The sequence below is a fragment of the Cetorhinus maximus genome, chromosome 2, assembly GCF_964194155.1.
Source record: "Cetorhinus maximus chromosome 2, sCetMax3.hap1.1, whole genome shotgun sequence".
Lineage (NCBI taxonomy): Eukaryota > Metazoa > Chordata > Chondrichthyes > Lamniformes > Cetorhinidae > Cetorhinus > Cetorhinus maximus.
The window spans coordinates 196,287,981-196,308,554 of NC_135880.1; the positions used below are offsets into that span (position 1 = coordinate 196,287,981).

Below are 20,574 nucleotides of genomic sequence, written 5' to 3' on the forward strand. Positions count from 1 at the left end.
CTACCTAAATGCTTCGATGATGTACGATGTGACTGCCGAGCCTCCGATGTGCTGGCTTGGCTGCCATGTCAAGGTGACACTATTACGGGTGACATCAGTGATCAGTGGCTTCGAGGGAGGGCCAGGCAGGAGGTCCGGTTCAGCTGACAGAATGCGAGTTGGGCTGCCATTTTCTGAAAGAAAGGAAGTAGTATTTTTCAACGAATGTCTTCATTATTTATCTAATCACAGGCAAACACAACACACAGTCCATGCATTACTCTATGACTGAAAATATGGGGCTTAAACCTAGCCACTCAATTCAACCTTCAGTTGGCAGAAGAGGGAGCAGAACGGAAAACAACCAATCAGATGGTAGAGCTTGACTTCTGGCTCCCTGATCGGACATTGAAACTTCAAATCAGCTAATAAGATGGCTGTAGCAATTAAATGCAATTGTGATGCACCTCGTGGCCAATTAGCCAGTGCAATATTTGAGACCTGGCAGTTCTGGCTTATACAGAGAGAAGGGTTGGATAGGTGAGGTAACAGAATGGCCCGTAACCCAGGATCAGGCTGCACTTTGATAGAGAAGAGTAATGAGAAGAGGTGGATTGGTCTGTCCAGCTCACTAGTACTTATTTATTTATTCCATATTCATTCTTAGATGTGGGCATCAATGTCAGGGCCAGTATTTATTGACAGTCCCTCCTTGTTCTTGAGAAGGTGATAGTGAGCCCACCTTCTTAAACCACTGCAGTCTATCTGCTGTAGGTACACATGATATTAGGAAGGATTTTGACTCAGCAACAGTAAAGGAATGGTGATATAGTTCCAATCAGGAAAGTGTGTGACTTGTAGGGGAAGTTGCAAGTGATGATGTTCCCATGCATCTGCTGCCCTTGTCCTTATAGGTGGTAGAGGTCATGGGTTTGGAAGGCATTGCCAAAGGAGGCTTAGTGAGTTGCTGCAGAGCACTTTATAGATGGTACACACTGCTGCCACTGTGTGCTATTAGCAGAAAAAGTGAATGTTTTAGGTGGTGGATGGGCTGCTGACCAAGTGGTTGCTTTGTCTTGGCTGTGTTGAGCTTCTTGAGCGTTGTTGGAGCTGCAATCTTCCATGCAAATGGAAAGCATTCTATCACACTCCTGGCTGGTCTCTTATAGATGCTGGACATGCTTTGGAGAGCCACGAGGTGAGTTACTCGCTGCAGAATTCCCAGCCTCTGATCTGCTCTTGTAGCCACAGTATTTATATAGATGGTCAATAGTAACCCCAAGGATGTTGATGGTAGGGTTTCATTGATCATAGTACCATTAAATGCCAAGGGGAGATGTTAGATTTTCTTATGTTGGAGATGGTCATTGCCTGGCATTTGTGTGGTGCGAATGTTACCTGTCATTTATCAGATTGGCCTGAATGTTGTCCAGGTCTTGCTGCATATTTACTTGGACTACTTTGAGGATCAGAGGAATTATGAATGTTGTAGAATATTGTGCAAGCATCAGTGAACATCCCCACTTCTGACCTTATGATGGAGTGAAGTTTATTGATGAAGCAGCTAAAGATGGTTGGGCCTAGGATATTATCCTGAGGAACTCCTGCAGTGATGTCCTGGGACTGAGATGATTGACCTCCAACAATCACAACCATCTTCCTTTGTGCTGGGTGTGACTCCAACTGGTGGAGCGCTTTCCCTGGATTCCCACTTACTTTAATTTTGCTAGGGCTCAGTTAATGCCATGCTCTGTTAAATGCTGCCTTTTTGTGAAAGGCAGTCACTCTCACCTCACCTCTGAAATTCAGCTCTTATGTTTGGGCCAAGGCTGCAAGGAGGTCTGCAGCTAAGTGGCTCTGGCAGAACCCAAACTAAACATTGGTGAGCAGGTTATTGAGTAAATGCTGCTTAATAGCACTGTTAATGACACCTTCCATCACTTTGCTGATGAGGGTAGAATGAAGAGGGGGATTTATGGAGGCATCCGGGGTCTTGCCTGTCAACCGGAGAGCCAGTAAGAGACCTGTGTTGCCTCCTCCTGGAAAACCAACCAGTATTAAGTGCCTCTCAGGCTCTGAAGTGGCCACTGGCCTTCCCGAGGATCAAGGACCCTGGGGGCGGAAACCCTGCCACCTGAGAGCTGCCGGCCAATCGGAGGCCGACAGCTCATTTATTCAGAAGCGTCACCAGAGAGCAGATGGCTGCTGCCAGAGTGACCCAGGCCTGGGGTAAGTCAAGGCAGGAGGTCTTTGGTGGGGGAGGCAGTGTCAGCAGCAAGGGCAGGGGTGTGGCTCTCAGCTGGCATGCGGGCTCCCTCGATCAGGCACTGAGCGTCTTTGACCTGCCCTCCGCCAGCGCCGGAGACCACAATCAGCTCACACAGGTTTGCTTGCCATGCACGCCGCATGGCGATAGGCCCACAACTGGGTTCATACAGGCAGCAGTGAGCTGAGGTGCGTAAGAGGTCATTAATTGCCACTTAAGGGCCTCAACTGGCAGCAGAATGGGAAGTCTGACCGCAAGCCTTCCCACCCTGAGCTTAATTTCTGTGGAGGTGGGAAGTTGGTGGGGTGCTCACACAGCACCTTCCTGACTGATTAAATGTCCTCCTTGCCTCCAAACTCCCTCTGGCCATGGGCCAGGAATTGGCCAGATTAGATTTGTCTTGCTTTTTGTGGGTAGGACACAGCTGGGCAATTGTTCACACTGCCAGCCAGTGGCAGTGTTGTAGCTGAACTGGAAAAGCTTGGCTAGGGGCACGGCTAGCGGGATGGGATTTGAATTTATACCTCCAAAGCATTTGTCCAGGCCTCTGGATTACTGGTCCAGTGACATTGGCACCAAGCTATTATCTCCTTAAAGGTGAGGTTAAGCTTTTCTGTCTGAAGGATGCCCAGAGGCCAACTGCAACTATAAACACACAGCCAGGAATACTGTGGAAACAGTGGCATTCTTCACTCCACCATCCCTATAGGCACAATCCCTGGGACTCCACTCCCATTCTGCATTCTGATTGACAGAGATGGCTACTCAAAGACAACAGGAGTAGCATGCTAATAAAACAACAAATATTAGTAGAAACAGAAACCTGAAAGGGAGCTCAGCAAATACTACCTGGACTGCAGTTTTATTACCGACATCCAGTTTTGCCACTGAATTTTCCTCTCTGACATCATCTCACAGTTGACCCCAGTTTGAATACATCCAGCTTCGAAACTGTTCGGAAATTGTTGGGATGGATGCGAGTCTTGTCAGACTGTGCTATGAAGTCATTCACAAAGTCTAAAAGCCACCAGCTGCCTACCACAAAAATCAACTTGTGCCCACCAGCTGGCAAAAGCACACACATGTGAACCAGAAACCCCCTCACAAATGCTACAGGCCATCCCTTTAAGCTCCAACTACACCACAGGCTTGCACTGCCTTATCCTCTTCACTCTTTGTTTCAAAGGCCATCAGGTTCCGTAATGCATTGCACAATCAAACATATTTGTTTAACCTCTGACCTGCCTCCATTCTAGGTCAGGTTGTGACACTGAAAATCAAACCAGTCAGTGATGTACGGGAGGGCAAGTTCATTTAAGAGCAATTATAAGGAAAAGTCAGCCATTTATCAGGGGCTCTATTAATATTTCAGTCAGGGATGGCTTACGGGCTGGTAGCTCCCTTCTGAGCTGCTCTCCTTTGTAACTGTCCAGGATCATCCTTCATCCTTCCCCCACCTCTCCAGTCTCCTCCCCCTCCTCTGCTTAAGACCCCCTCTCCCTTTCAGTGGGTGCATTTTAGTTCAGTCTTCAAGTTCAAGCTACAAGTTTTTGAAAAATATGCAGGATTTTGGCATCACTAGCAAGACCAGTGTTTATTGGTGGTGAGCCTTTCTGGATCGCTATAACAGGATGGATTTCTGAAAGTCAGAGGGTGGTTGAGAATCATCCATGTTGACGTGTGACAGAGAGGCCAGACCAAGTAAGGGTGGCAGGTTTCCTTCCCTAAACAACATTTCGTGATCTTTTCAAACAACCCAACACTTGCCATCAGCTTTTTATCTTCACATTTTCCTAACTGAACAAACTGCTGCTGATGGACTTGATTCTGCTGAGATTACCATTCTACTACACTACTGCCCCCAAGTTTATAACTGCCTGTGTGGAGTGTCACTAAAGTATTCACTAAAGAATCTGAGAGAATAAATCTTAACCTCAGCATTGGCAGCAGATATCCCTTTTGCTTCGAATGGTGGGTGGTCTTCATTGTCCTTGTGCTTATTTATTAACTGTGACACAAGAAAAAACTTTTTCACACAACGAGTGGTTCAGGTCTGGAATGCACTGCCTGGAAGTGTGGTGGAGGCAGGTTCAATCGGGGCATACAAGAGGGCATCAGATGATTATTTGAATAGAAACCATATGCAGGAGTACAGGGAAAAGGCAGGGCAATGGTACTAGGACATAATGCTGATTTGGAGAGCCGGTACAGACATGATTGCATCAATGGTCTCCTTCCGTGCCATTAAAATTCTGTAATTCTGTGAAATAATCTCTCGTACTTTGAATTTAGGCTGTATATACCTGTAGTTTTATCTTTCCATTTAGTTCTAATTAAACAGGCCATTCTGGTGACCTGTCCTGTCGACTGTTTGCTTCCTAGCTGACATAATGTGATTTAACTGTACTCTACCTTGCACTTCCAGATAGCCGCTCCAGGTGGTCTCCCCACTTGATCCTGTGGCGACGCAGACATACATACCAGTATCGGTTACCTAGCAACAAAAAGCAGTCAATTGGATGTTGTCCTTGCTTGTCCCGGTCACTGCAAATTACATAGTGGGCACCACTCGAAGCATCCTTAAGACTAATGTACAAGATTAATATTCTGTTTTAACTCCTTTATAATTACAAAATCAAACGTGATATGGAGGGACATAAAAACAGAAAATGCTGAACTCAGCAGGTCAGGCAGCATCTGTGGAGCAAGGAACAGAGTTGAGGGGGGGAGGTGGGGATCAGAACCAAAGGATAGAGATCAGCCATGACCTAATTGAATACCTGAACAGGCTTGAGGGGCTGAATGACCTTTTCCTGTTCCTAGAGCTGATGTTTTTATGTCGATGACCTATCTTTAGAATGGGGTGGTGTCTGAGATGAACAGCTTTTAAGTGAGTACAGATGCACACTGCCATCCTGTCTGAGATCAGTGGATTCAGTGCAGGGAAAAGGGTGGAAGGTAACGAACCAAAGGGCAAGTTCTGCGCTAGGATAGAGGGCAGAAGTAATTAAATGACCAAAGGGATAATGGTACAAGGAAGAAGAATGTGACAAGTAAAGAAACAATATTTCCCAGTTCTGATGAAATGTCAGGGACCTGAAATGTAAACTCTATTTTTCTCTCTCTACAGATTGTGCCTGATCTACAGACTGTATCCACAATAATCTGCTTTTATTATAGAAACTAAAGAGGGGTCTAGGGGAAGTGTAAGTGGTTACAGCAGAATAGCAGACAGGGAGGGAACCATGAAAAATTTGGTAAAGAGCAGAAGGCTCCTGCCACATAGGAATGTGGCAGAAAAAAGACCTCTAGACCCCAGGTGTGCAGACCACTTCGCTAGGCGTGTGCCCATAGGAGATGGTCATCCCAAGCACTGTCATACATCATCTCCACTTCCAGTCATTCTGGTCCCGCATCCTCCATTACAAGCCCTTATTACCTGGCTGTAAATGAGAGTAGTGGTTCAGGTCTAAAGTTGTTAAACTCAATGTTAAGTGCAAAAGTGCCTCGTAGAAAGATGAGCTGCTGCCCCTTGAGCTTCTGTTGTTACAAGCAACAACGCCACTGGCAGATGTGTGATCAATCATGCCACTCAATGTACTCTGTCCAAAAACCATCAGTTAGACTCTAATAGCATTTTCCATTTTTCTGGAACACATTATGAATTTTTGAACATTGTTTAGCTCTTTTCCCTGCTGCCCTCTCTGTCTTCTCTTCACCCAACTCCTTGCTCTTCAGTGTTTTTTCATATGGGAACTCTGGCATTGAATGTCAGCAGGCCTTCAACCACAGGGGTTAGAAAATAAGGAAAAAAAAGACTTGCATTTGTATAGCATCTTTCACAACCACTGGATGTCACTATACAGCTAATAAAACGCTTTCAAAGTGCAGTCACTGTTGTATTGTAGGAAACGCAGAATCCAATTAGTGTACAACACGCTCCCACAAATGGCAATGTGATAATGACCAGATAACAGTGCTGATTGAGGGAAAAATATTGGCCAGGACAACAGGGAGAACTACCCTGCTCTTTTTTGAAATAGCACCATGTGATCTTTTGCATCCTCTTTCCTGGCAGACAGGGCCTCAATTTAATGTCTCATCCAAAAAAGGGAGAACCTCTGGCAGCCCAGCACTCCCTCCACGCTGCGCTGCAGTGTCAGCCTTAATTTTGTGCTCCAGCCCAGGAGTGGGATTTAAATCTGGAACCTTGTGATTCAGAGATGAGTGTTTACCAACTGAGCCATAGCTGACACCTAGATAAATAGGAGGAGTAGGCCATTTAGCCCCTCAAGCCTGCTCTGCCATTCAATGAAATCATAGTTGGCCTTCTTCCTCAGTTGCACTTTCCCACCCCATCCTCATAACCCTTAATACCTATAGTTTCCAAAAATCTTTTCATCTTGGACTTGACTATACTCAAAGACTGAGCAATCATAGCTCTCTGAGGTAGAGAGTTCCAAAGATTCACAACCCTTTGATTGAAAAAACTCTCCTCGTTTCAGTCCTAAATGACTGACCTCTTATTCTGTGATGTAAGTCCCTAGTTCTAAACTCCCAAGCCAGGGGGAACCTCCCAGCACCTACCCTGTCAAGACCTTTCAGAATTTTATGTTTTAATGAGATAATCTCAAATTCTTCTAAATTCCAGGGAATAGAGACCTTTCTACTCAATCTCTCCTCATCTTCTCATTCCAGGACTCAGTCTAGTGAACCTTTGTTGCACTCCCTCTAAGACAAGTATATCTTTCCTTAAGTAAGGAGATCAAAACTGTACAAAGTACCTCAGCTGTGGTCTCAATAAGTCCTTATACAATCTTTACTCATGTTCCAATCTCTTTGTAATAAAGGCTAACATACCATTTGCTTTCCTAATGAGACCTAGTTTCTGTGATTAATGTACCAGAGCATTCAGGTCCCTCTGAATACCAACAATTCCCTGTCTCTCACTATTTAAAAAAAAACATTTTTCTTTTTATTTTTTCTTCCAAACTGGGTAGCTTCACATTCCTCCACACTATAGCCTCCACACAATATTCCACCAGCCATGTTCTTGCCCACTCAGCCAACCTGTCTACATCTCTTTGCAACCTTTTTGTGTCCGCCTCGCAGCTTACTTTCCTGTCTAACTTTGTATTCTCAGCAAACTTGGATACATTACACTCATCTAAGTCATTGAAATAGATTGTAAATAGTTGAAGTCCAAGTACTAATCCTTACGGTATTCCACTGGTTATAGCCTGTCAACTCAAAAATAGCATGTTTATTTCTACTCTTTGTTTTCTGTCCATTAACCAATCCTCAATCCTTGCTAATATAATCCATTGAGCCCTGCACCTTATTGAATGTTTTCTTTTTAAATCCAAGTGCACAACATCCATTAGTTTTCCCTTATCTTCTCCATTAATTAGATCCTCAAAAACTCAGGTATGTCAAATATGGTTTACTTTTCATAGATCCACAATGACTCTGCCTGATCATAAGTACCCTGTTATCATGTCCCTTTAATAGATTCTAGCATTTTTCCTACTACTGATGCCAGGCTAGTGTCCTCTCTCCCTTCTTCCTTGAATAGCAGGCTTACATTTCATTATTCAAAGACAAACCTGATCCTGACTTCACCAGGCATCCATCTCCAGTATGTGTCGCTGGCTCGCAATCAGGAGGATGAACTCAAGCGGAGTTTCTCCTTCCTAACCTGGGACACCAAATTTAATCCAGTCTCTACTGCCATCCTGTCTGAGATCAATGGGTTCGGTGCAAGACAAGGAATTGAATTGGGGGCTACCCAGATCCATATGGCTCAGTTAGTCACTAGTTAAACATTGAACTGTCAGTAGAGCTCACTATAGAATAGGCAGCAGAGAAGGAGAAGGGGGGGAAAAGGTGCCATGATTCTGAAGAGCAATCCCCATATCCCTGCATCTTTTTCTCTGTCATCCCTTTAATATGAAATCCTTCTGGCCAATGCCACTCAGCCAAGGGTCTACTTGTTTTTCTGCCAGGCTCTCTTAAAATTGTGCAGATGTGCACTGCAGCAGCCTGGGGTGATCTGGCCAGCAATTTCCCTGCCTTTTATGGAGTGATGGTCTGTGAACCAGCATATGGAGAACTCTCAGCAGGAGGCCCTATCCTCCCACCCCCTCTGTACTGAGAAGAACCCATTTCCTGGAAACAGCAGATGGCAGTTCAGGAGAAGTGCACTCACACGGAGCATTCGCGCATCTGAGAACGTAACCTCGATGTTTCTACTTGGGAAACCATGGCTGGAAGCAAAGCCAACTTACTGCAATTTTAATGCAGCTCAGGGCTGCAGGCCCGATCCACCGAGTAGGGAACTGCAGGGAATTAATTTTGTTTTTTTAGAAAAAAACAGGAAAAGAATCAACTTCTGTACCCAGGCATAGAGGGCAGAATTTTACTGGCCCCCTGGGTAATGAGGAAGGAGGCAGGAGGGGCTGGTAAAATAGCGGGGCGAGCCACGTCAGAATAGCTTCCCAGCATAACCCTGTTGCTGGGAGGGTTCCCAGCGGTGGGCTGCGGGGCTGATTGCATTTGCACTATCAAAGGCCCGCTTGAGGGGCCGCCAGCATTTTGTTGACAACGGAGTGGACCCCGCCATGTGAGGGAGCCACTAGCTTCATGGAGGCGGCCTTTCTGTGGCAGCCGGGGGAGGGGGTTGCTGTCCGAACTTAGCTGGAGGCTTCTTAGCTGAAAGACAGGGCTACAGCAGGAAAGGCAGTTCTTGTAGCCCCAACGATAGTGCCCCCCCCCCCCAACCCCCCACCTCAGAGGGATTTGCCCTGTAAACGGTGGGCACCTCCCTCCTCAGGGAACCTGAATTTTGATTTGCACTTACCTCTTCAAGGGCACCTTGCGCCTCCCTCCTGAGGCGTCCCCAGGGTCTCCTGCCTGCTCCAGCAGCACCCACCTCTCCCGGTGCTGCTGCTGGAGATTCAGAACTGCCGGCCCTCAAATTGGGATGGCACCACCTGGAGATTTGTCATCTTCAATCGGACGATGAGCCCACAAGCAGCAATTAGGAGGCTGACTGCAATAAAATCAACAAGCAAGTCCTGCTGCCAGCAATTGCAGGCTAGGGACCTGCTTTTCAGCCCAACTTTGGGGCCCTGAAGTCTGTGGTAAAATTCAGCCCACAGCCCTTAACAGCCTTCGTGACTTGATTTATCGAAGTGCATTACAAATAATTGAGTAGCTCTTTCAAAGAGGCAGCACAGGAACAGTGGGCTGAATGGCCTCCTTCTCTGATTCTATGAAATTTTCTCATCTGTTTAACAACTAACCTGGGCCATTCTGGCTTTATCCCGTCTGATGACGAGGGTGATCATGAGTCAGCAGCCTCGTTTACATCAACTGACTTCAATGGGAATATAGGACAGAATTCTCCCGTCTGGGACTAAATCCTGTGGCGGGGCTGGGACAGGGAGTCTTCCCTGTAGTGGAGGCCGATGGAAAACCCTGCAGTCGGGAGTTTCCCAACATCTAGCTGGATGTGCGTGCCCCGCCATCATATCCGGCCGCCATATTTAAAAGGTGCACAGACATCCTCACTGTCAATACTACCGACTGAGGTGTCTGGCAGGGGAGGTGAAGGTCCAGCACCCAAGCTCAGTCACGCCTCCCTGCGCGTCTCCGCAGTCATGTCGTGGTCAGGCGGGATGTATCCTACCCAGCTGATGGGAGGAGGAGGCCAAGCAAGGAAACTAACCCTGCATGGCCGATGCTGTAAGTGCCCAGGCTGTCCATCACAGGTCAGCCATACAAGCTCTGAGCTGGAGAAGTGGAGGCACAACTGGCAAGACCAGGTGAAGATGGTGGTGGGGGGGCGGGGTGGATGGGAGGTGGGGTGCCCACATCTGAGAGCTCTCCTGGAGTTTGAAGAAAGGACAGCCCAGTTGGCAGGTGTGGAGCAGTATCAGGCAACTGATGATGGAGAGCTTGGACTTGGGCCTCCACTCAATAAGGGTCTATCTTACCTGAGGGCTAAGTGTACCTCCATGTTGGAGGCAGCTCAAGCTGTCACTCGCTCTCTCCTCTCTCACTTACATGTGCCACCAGGAACAGGCCAAGTCCCGAGGCAGAGGACTCTCTGTCAGGCCTCAGCAGAAGCCCTAGCCTGGAGACGAGCCAGGAGAGAGGACAAGAGGAGAGATGTTCACCTGTAGAGACGTCACAGCAGACGCCTGCACCCTCCACCAGCCTAGAGACCAGAAACCTGGGTGGGTATGAGCTTTAGCACAGGAAGGGTCTTACACTCTGGTGGTCTTTGCACAGACACATATCCACAGCAGGAGGAGGCAGAGCTCACCGGCACTCAGAAGTCTGCTGGGAAAGAGGCGTCTGCGAGGTCCGAGTCCGATGACGGGCTTCTGGAATTGGCCTTCCAACTAATGGTGGAGAGTCAGCAAGAGACAGGGGAACATCAGGCAGAGGTGGCAAAGGCCCTCAACAGGCTGCAACGCGAGTCGGAGGAGTCCGTCCACCTCCTGGCTGACGAAGTGGCGCCAGCCTGTGTGCGCATCGAGGTCTCTATGGGGAGGCTGGCGGACTCCATGGAGATCCCTGGTTCAGCAGGCCCTGCCAGTGATGCGCGCAGACCTGCACTCCACCACGGCAGTCATGGGGCAGCTGGGCACCCCTGGGTCATCCACTCAGGAATCTCAGATTCCCTTCCAGGTCCCCTCTACCTGTGACCTCTTCAACCTAGTCCTCTGTCAGCGCACAGGGAACAACTGGCCTATAGGAGGACAGCCAAAACAAGTTGGGGCCCTCCAGGCCTCAGCTCTCCAGAGGATGGCCGCCAAAGTCATCCAAGGCAATAGGGCCAATTAGTCAGCAGGCTGCCTCCACCCCTGCTGCGGATATCAGGGGAGCACCTAGAAGAAGTGGAAGACCAAGAAAAATAAAGAAATTTTGATCACAACTGATTGCACAAGTGAACAAATGATTGTCACAATTATAAGTGATGGAAATATAATCACTTTCGTTGCAATAATGTCGACTGTCTTGTTTCAGCGTGGTTCTTAAGGCTTAATGCCACCCTGTGCCACCCCCCTCACCCCCCTGCAGACACCAAGTGAATCTGTAGGGAGAAGGGTATGTGGCAGGGCCTTTGCAAGCCATGTGCAAGCACTCTCCCTCTCATATCCCAGGTCCCTAGCATTGTCAACACTGCCTGCAGGAGATCCCTTTCAGTTGTCCAGCTGAGATGACCTGCATCTCCGCCCATCCACTGACCCAACTCCCATGCAGCATCTCGGGATCTCCAACATGAAGCTCTGCTTAGTTTCAATGTGACATTCTTCTTGCGCTCCGACACCATTTCCCCACCCCCAGTCAGTCACCCATGCCCTTTCCCCCATTACTAGTAACACCCCTAGCATTACATTACTCCCCACTGTTACCCTCCAACCCAAGCTCTTTCCCTTTGACAATGTCCAAGTAAACGTACATGCTCCCTTCCTCCTGAGAATCCCGCCCCTGTAAATATTGATCTGCCTGCCCTTCTGCCCATCCATCCCAAGTCCATGTGTATCTACGTGTTCCCACCAGCAACCCTTCCCTTGACGCCCCTTCACGTGACACTGTCGCACCCTCACCCTCCCACCCTAATGGCTCCCTCTGCCCCCTGTAACACTCATACCTACCCCAAGTTTGCTCCCCAGGAATCAACAGTTGACTCTGACTCCTCCCTGTGAGCCTCTTCACACCTGGACACCCCTTCACACCTGAGCAGAGCAACCCCTCACACTTTACACCTGGACATAAAACCCCCCTCCCCTTCACAGCTGGACATAACTCCCTACCTTCCCCTTCACGGCTGGACATAATCCCCATAAACCCCCTCCGCTACCCAGCAACAACAGGCCCTTCCCACCCTCCCCCTCCGTTCCCTCTGCCATCTTGCTACAGCCCTTTCCAGCATCCCCAGCTTCCAACCCTCCACCTCCCCAACCACCTCTTCAGTCCTCTGCTAACCTTCTTTAACCATCCCCCCCGACCCCCAACAGTCCCTCACCATGCCGAACAGTACCTACTGCTGTCTTCCACCTGTAGCTCGAGGACCTGATCCCTTAGAAGTTCCGGATCCATGGCTAAGTCCCTGGAAGAAGGTCTGAAGGTTGAGCGAGGTTGCTGCGTAGAGAACTCCCATCTTCTGGAAGCTGCTAGGTGGAGGAGCCACACAGATGAATCTCCGCCCACCCGGTGTTCCCATGGTGCTCCAGGGTCTGGTAGCTGGAAGTCTCCATCTTCTCCTCAGATGTCCGCGAGTTGACCAAGGCCCTTAAGGTAAGTCTGACTTTTGCACGGCACATTGATCCAGACGTGTTCCGGACCAGCATGTTTTCCCACAGGTGCTGCGGAGAATCGGGCATGGGTGGGGGGTGGTTGGTAGTATTCCGGTTGGGCCTTCATCTGCATCCCATTGGTGGGAAGCAAATCAGTTGTACGTCAGCCTCCAGCGGGAATCATGATCCACCATTGCGGCCGGGAGCGGAAGATTGCACCCTCATTTTATACCGGCATGAAGCCGATTTTTGGACCTCCCGACGAATTCTTCCCCCCCGAGCCCCCCCATTGATCCCACTGACAGGGGCACGGGAGAATTCTGCCCATAAGAGGGTTCCGGATCCCCAATCACTCGTTTTACGCTATGGCACAGTCAAAATTATCCCGAGTATACAATATTCCTTCAAACGGACAATACTTAAAACTTTGAAAGTTTGCTGGGCTTTGGCTTACAGGTTAGGCAAAATCAGACATTCATTCACAGGAGTACGCCCCAAGAAGGAAGGTATAAATTTAATTAGCAAGTTGCTACATCTACGGAGAAATGTTTCGCACACGGTGGCTGGAAACTTCCGTCTTTGAGGAGGCGAGGGAGGAGGCGGATGGGCTTGAAAATTTGGCAGCTGGCATCGGGACCAATACCTGACCTGTTGCCACCTCCACTGGAGTTAAGTTCTGGACGGGAAGACCCAAGGTCGACCTTCCCATCCCGCCTCCACTTGAGTCCCTTTGCCGACCAATTAGCAACCACTTAAGGGCCTCCTCCTGCCTCCAATACAACCTTCCTAGCTCCAAGCAGGCTTGCCGACATGTGGTCGGCAGGACTGGTCAAACTGTGTCGGCTGGAGGAGGGGGTAGTCCCCCAATTTACACTAATCTGTGCACGATTGAGGGCATGGACATGGAGCAGGGGGGTGGCCACTGACAGCCGCCCCCCTAGACTTGCTGCTGACCCCCATGGGCCGCTCTCCCCATGGTCCCCTAGCACCCTGTGAGATCCCGCTCCCCCCCCCCCCCAACAGCACTTACCTTTCTCATGGGTCACTCTTCCGGATTTCTAGAGGTGGTGGCAGGGGTGGTGGTGTTGTTCCGGCAGCAGCCACTGCCTCCTCCATGGCGCTGCCGAGTGCAAGAGCTGCTGGCCTCTGATCGGCCGGCAGCTCTTGGTTGGTGGAACCCTCAGTCTGGAGAAAGGTCCACTGATGTCCACTTAACTGCCTAATGGTCAGAGGATACGGCATGCCTTCCTCCGCAAAGTCAGTGCGAGCGTCTCGCCACTTTTTCAGGCAGCGGGTGAGACACCCGCCGAGAACGGGAGATCCTGCCCAGTGTATTATTTTAAAGTGGGTCGCCATTGTAAATAAGAAAATGTGGCCTCTATTTTGAGCACAGCAAGATCTCACAAACAGCAACGGAACAAGTAACCAGTGTTCATTGAGGAAGGAATATTTGCCACAACATCAAAGGAAATCACTGCTCAGAAGATTATTAACGTAAACCTGAGCTAAATAAACACTCAGAATGACCACCTCTCATCTAAAGGCTCATGTCTTTGACAATATGTCACTCCCTCAATACTGCATTGAAATGGAAGTCCTTAATTACGTGCTCAAGTTTTGGAAAAAGTTTGGAACTCACAAACTTAAGTACATACTAATTAGGAGGAGTGGGCCATTTGGCCCCTCAAACCTGCTCCACCATTCAATAAGATCATGGCTGATCTGATTGTAACCTCAACCCCACATTCCTGCCTACCCCTGATAACCTTTCACTCTCTTGTTAATCAAGAATCTCCCTAGCTCTGCCTTAAAAATATTCAAAGACTCTGCTTCCACCGCCTTTTGAGGAGGAGAGTTCCAAAGACTCATGACCATCAGAGAAAAAATTCTCCCCACCTCGGTCTTAAATGAGCGGCCCTTATTTTTAAACAGCGACCTCTAGTTTTAGATTCTCTCACAAAATGAAACATCCTCTCCACATCCACCCTGTCAAGACCCCTCAGGATCTTAAAGGTTTCAAATTAGTCGCCTCTTAATCCTTTTTCTTATTAACTCTTCCAAATTCCAGTGGATACAGGCCTAACATGTCCAGCCTTTCCTCATAAGTGAGCCCGCCCATTCTTGGTATTAGTCTGGTAAACCTTCTCTGAACTGCTTCTAACACATTTACATATTTATTAAAATGACGAGACCAGTACTGCACACAATACTGCAGATGTGGTCTCACCAATGCCCTGTACAACTGACGCATAAGCTCCCTACTTTTGTAATCAATTCCCCTCACAATAAATGATAACATTCTATTAGCTTTCCTAATTACCTGCTGTAGCTGCATACTAACCTTTTGTGATTCATGCACTAGGACACCCAGATCTCTCTGAATCTCAAAGCTCTGCAATCTCTCACCATTCAGATAATAAGCTTCTTTTTTTTATTTTTCCTGCCAAAATGAACGATTTCACATTTACCCACATCATACTCCATTTGCCAGATATTTGCTTAACCTATCCATTACTTTGTAGCCTCCTTATGTTCTCTTCACAATTTACTTTCCTACCTATTTTTGAGTAGACAGCAAATTTAGCCATCATTCCTTCGGTCCCTTCATCAAAGTCATTTATATAAATTGTAAAAAGTTGAGGCCCCAGCACTGAACCCTGTGGCACACCACTTGTCACATCCTGCCAATCAGAAAAAGGCTCATTTATGCCAACACTCTGCTTCCTGTTAGCTAGCCAATCTTCTATCCATGTCAATATGTTACCCCCTACACCATGAACTTTTATTTTCTGCAATTACCTTTGATGTGGCATTTTATCAAATGTCCCTGGAAATCTAAGTACAGTACATCCACCGGTTCCCCTTTATCCACAGCATATATGACTCCTTCAAAGAGCTCCAATAAATTGGTTAAAGAAGATTTCCCCTTTACAAAATCATGTTGACTCTGCCTGATTGTCTTGAATTTTTCTAAGTGCCCTGGTGTAACATCTTTAATAATGGTTTCTAACATTTTCTCTATGACAGATGTTAGGCCAACTGGCCGAGTTTCCTGCTTTCTGTCTCCCTTTTTGAATAAAGGATAATTTGCTATTTTCTAATCTAATGGAACTTTCCCAGAATCTAAGGAATTTTTGAAAACTAAAACCAGTGCATCAACTATCTCACTAGCCACTTCTTTCAAGACCTTAGGGTGAAGTCCATCCGGACCTGAGGATTTGTCAGTCCACAGCCCCAACAATTTGCTCAACACCACTTCCCCGGTGATTGTAATTTTCCCCGAGTTCCTCCCTCCCTTTCATTTCCTGATTTACAGCAATTTCCAGGATGTGACGTGTGTCCTCTATAGTGAAGACCGAAGCAAAATACCTGTTTAATTCATCCACCATCTCCCTACTTTCCATTACCAATTCCCCAGACGTATTCTCTAGAGGACCAATGCTTACTTTGTTAACTCTTTTCTTATTTAAATATCTATAGAAACTCTTACTATCTGTCTTTATATTACTAGGTAGCTTTCACTCATACTCTAATTTTTCCCTCCTTATTAATCTTTTTGTCATTCTTTGCTGTTCTTTATATTCTTTCCAATTTTCTGACCTGCCACGTGTCTTGGTGTAATCATATGCATTTTCTATAAGTTTGACACTGTCTTTATCCTTTTTAGTTAACCACGGGTAGTTGGCCCTTCTCTTGGGAATTTTCTCTCTCATTGGAATGTACTGTGTGTTCTGAAATATCCCTTTAAATGTCTGCCACTGAACCTCTATTGACCTATCGCATAACCTCATTTACCAGTTCACTTTAGCTAGCTCTGCTTTTATGACCTCATAATTGCTCGTATTTAAGTTTAAAATACTAGTCTTGGACGCACTCGATCCCTCAAAAAGAATGCAAAATTCAATCATATTATGATCCTGCTACCTAGGGGTGCCTTCACTAGGAAGTTATCAATTAATCCCATCTTGTTGCTCAATACCAGGCGTAGTATAGCCTGCTCTCTGGTTGGCTCCAGAACGTGCTGCTCTAAGAAACTATCCCGACAACATTCTATGAACTCTTCATCTACGCTATCTTTTCCCATCTGATTTTTCCAGTCCATATGTAGATTCAAATCTCCCATGATTATTGCTGTACCTTTCTGGCATACTCCCATTATCTCTTCTTTTATACTCTGTCCTACTGTGTAGTTACAATTAGAGGGCCTATACACCACTCCCACAAGTGATATTTTTGCCTTTATCATTTCTCGTCTCAATGCAAACCGCTTCTACATCCTGGTTCCCTGAACTTAGGTCATCCCTCTCTAATGTGCTAATACCATCATTAATTAACAGAGCCACCCCTCCACTTTTTCCTAACTTCCTGTCCTTCCTAAATGTCACATACCCTTCAATACTCAGGTCCCAATCTATGACATCCTGTCGCCATGTCTCTGTAATGGCTATCAGATTGTACTTACTTACTTCTTTTTGCACTATCAATTCATCAGTTTTGTTTTGAATGCTATGTGCGTTTAGATACAAAGTCTTTAATTTTGTCCTTTTTTTTATTTTTGTAGCGTCTAGCCCTATCTGCTGATTTACTCTTAGATTTGTACTTTCTATCCCTTCCTGGCACAGTCTGTTTATCATTTCCCATATTAATACCTGTCTCTCATGCCTTGTCTCTACTCTTTAGTTTACCACATCTTCCCAAATTTGATCCCTTCCCCCACTATTCAGTTTAAAACCCTCTCTACTTCTCTTGTTAGGTGGCTCATGAGGACACCAGCCCCAGCACAGTTCAGGTGTAGGCCGACCCAACGGTACAGATCCCACTTTCCCCAATACTGATGCCAGTGTCCCACAAACCGGAACCCATTTCTCCCACGCCATGCATTCATTTCTCTAATCTTATTTGTCCTACGCCAATTTGCACGTGGCTCAGGTAATAATCCAGAAATTATTAATTTTGAGGTTCTGCTTCTTAATTTAACTTCTGAGTCACAGGCAGTTATGCTACCAACTGAGCAAAGCTGACACTCTTGAGTGTGAATTAGTGACACTGAGAGTGAAACACAATTTTGATGGGGTGTAAATCAGGCGTCAATAGATTTGCAGCTCATTACACACCCCTTGCTACATCCTGCCCACTAAATATTGTGCTTATTATGCATCTTGTCTGGTGTACACCCAGCCCACTACACACCCACTCATTACACACACACACTCAATACATACCGACCTGTTACACACCCCAACCATTAGACACCCAGCCCATTACACATACACCTGTTACACACCTGCTCATTGCACACCCAACCCTTAACAAGCCCACCTGTTACAAATGAACACATTACATGCCCACACATTGCACACCCATCCATTACACACCAACCCATTACACACCTGCTGTTTACACTGCCAACCCATTAAACATCCTGGATGAAGTTTTTTTGCATTGCAGTCCATGAAAAGCAAATCATTGCAAAAGGAGAGAGTTTTATTCCACTAGTGTGGTCTGGATTTGAACTCAATGTGGTTGACTATTAAATGGTCTCTGAAATGGCCTAGCAAGCCACTCAGTTGTATCAAACTGCAGCGAAGCCTATAAGGAAGGCGGACTTGAATTGTCCATCACCAGGAGTGACTCAGCAGCACCACTACTGACAGAGTTAGCCGAGTCCTAAAGGACTTAGCTGCGAGACTGGGTCTGCAGCAGGTGTTGAGGGGGCCAACAAGAGGGAAAAACAAACTTGACCTCATCGTCATCAACCTGCCTGCCGCTGATGCATCTGTCCATGACAGTATCTGTGGCAGTGACCACCGCACAGTCCTTGTGGAGGGCAAATCCCGTCTTCACATTGAGGATACCCTCCATCGTGTTGTGTGACGCTACCACCATGCTAAATGGGATAGATTTCAAGCAGATCTAGCAACTCATGATTGGGCAACCATGAGGCACTGGGGAGCATCACAGCATAGAACTGTATTCAACCATAATGTGTGACCTCATGGCCCGGCATATCCCCCACTGTACCATTACCACCAAGTCAGGGGATCAACACTGGTTCAATTAAGAGTGCAGGAGGGCATACCAGGAGCACCACCAGGCATATCGAAAAATGAGGCGTCAACCTGGTGAAGCTACAATTTAGGACTACTTGCATGCCAAGCAGCGTAAGCAGCACGCAATAAATAGAGCTAAGCGATCCCACAACCAACGGATCAGTTCTAAGTTTTGCAGTCTGGCCACATCAAGACACGAATGGTGGTGGACAATTAAACAACTCAATGGAGGAGGAAAATACCCCAACCTCAATGATGGGGGAAGCCCAGGACATCAGTGATGGAGGGGGTCACCAACAGTGCTATCAAGCGGTACTTGCTTATCAATAACCTGCTCACTAATGCCAAGTTTGGGTTCTGCCAGGGCCACTCAGCTTCTGATCTCATTACAGCCTTTGTTCAAACATGGACAAAAGAGGTGGACACCAGAGGTGAGGTGACAGTGACTACCCTTGACTACAAGGCAGCATTTGACCGAGTGTGGCATCAAGGAGCCCTGGTAAAACTGGAGTCAATGAGGATCAGGGGTAAACTCTCCAATGGTTGGAGTCCTACCTAGCAGAAAGGAAGATAGTTGTGGTTGTTGGAAGTCAATCATCTCAGTTTCAGGACAACGTGGCAGGAGTTCCTCAGGGCAGTGTCCTCAGCCCAACCATCTTCAGCTGCTTCATCAATGACTTTCCTTCCATCATAAGGTCAGAAGTGGGGATGTTCACTGAAGATTACACAATGTTCAGCACCATTCGAGACCCCTCAGATACTGAAGCAGTCTATGTCCAAATGCAACAAGACCTGAACAATATCTAGGCTTGGGCTGACAAGTGGCAAGTAATATTCGCACCACACAAGTGCCAGGCAATGACCATCTCCAACAAGAGAAATTCTAACCATCACCCCTGGACATTCAATGGCATTACAATTGCTGAAACCCCCACTATCAATATCCTGGAGGTTGCCATTGACCAGAAACTGAACTGGACCAGCCATATAGATACTGTGTTTGCAAGAACAGGTCATATGCGTGGAACCCTGAGGCAAGTAACTCATCTCCTGACTCCCCAAAGCCTGTCCACCATCTACAAGGCACAAGTCAGGAGTGTGATGGAATACTCTCCACTTGCCTGGATGAGTGCAGCTCCAACAATACCCAAGAAGCTTAAACACTCCTTTCAAGTGAAGCAGCATTTCACTTGCATTTCCCCTAACTTAGTCTACTGCATTCGTTGCTCCCAATGCGGTCTCCTCTACATTGGAGAGACCAAACGCAAACTGGGCGACCGTTTTGCAGAACACCTGCGGTCTGTCCGCAAGAAAGACCCAAACCTCCCTGTCGCTTGCCATTTTAACACTCCACCCTGTTCTCTTGCCCACATGTCTGTCCTTGGCTTGCTGCATTGTTCCAGTGAAGCCCAACGCAAACTGGAGGAACAGCACCTCATCTTCCGACTAGGTACTTTACAGCCTTCCGGGCTGAATATTGAATTCAACAACTTTAGATCTTAAACTCCCCGTCCCCCCATCCCCACCCCGTTTCTCCCCCCTCCCCCTTTTTTTTCAATAATTTATATAGATTCTTCTTTCCCCACCTATTTCCATTATTTTTAAATCTAAAACTAAAACCTTGTTAGTCTTTCCACCCCACCCCCACTAGAGCTGTACTTTGAGTGTCCTGTCTTCCATTCTTAATTAGCACTTTTCTTAGACAAATATCACCACCTTCAACACCTCTTTGATCCTTTTGTCTGTGACATCTTTTGATTATCTGCTCCTATCACTGCTTGCTTATCACCACAATCACCACACCCTCAACTTCTCTCTCCCCCCGCCCCCCCACCTTAAACCAGCTTATATTTCTCCCCTCTCCTAACTATGCTTCAGTTCTGCCGAAGGGCCGTGAAGGCTCGAAACGTTAACTGATTTCTTCTCCACCGATGCTGCCAGACCTGCTGAGTTTTTCCAGGTAATTCTG

The 20,574-nt window shown here is 47.1% G+C and overlaps 1 protein-coding gene across 4 annotated transcripts in view; it reads right to left on the bottom strand.

The window, feature by feature from the left end:
* Positions 1-20,574, bottom strand: part of robo3 (roundabout, axon guidance receptor, homolog 3 (Drosophila)) — a 554,342-nt gene that overhangs the window by 83,527 nt on the left and 450,241 nt on the right. For all 4 annotated transcript variants that reach the window (XM_078531576.1, XM_078531579.1, XM_078531575.1 and 1 more), the window contains exons 10-11: positions 4,658-4,739; positions 5-173 (exon numbers count right to left, since the gene is read on the bottom strand). In XM_078531576.1, the coding sequence (XP_078387702.1) occupies positions 5-173; positions 4,658-4,739 (251 nt within the window). The remainder of the gene's footprint in view (positions 1-4; positions 174-4,657; positions 4,740-20,574) is intronic.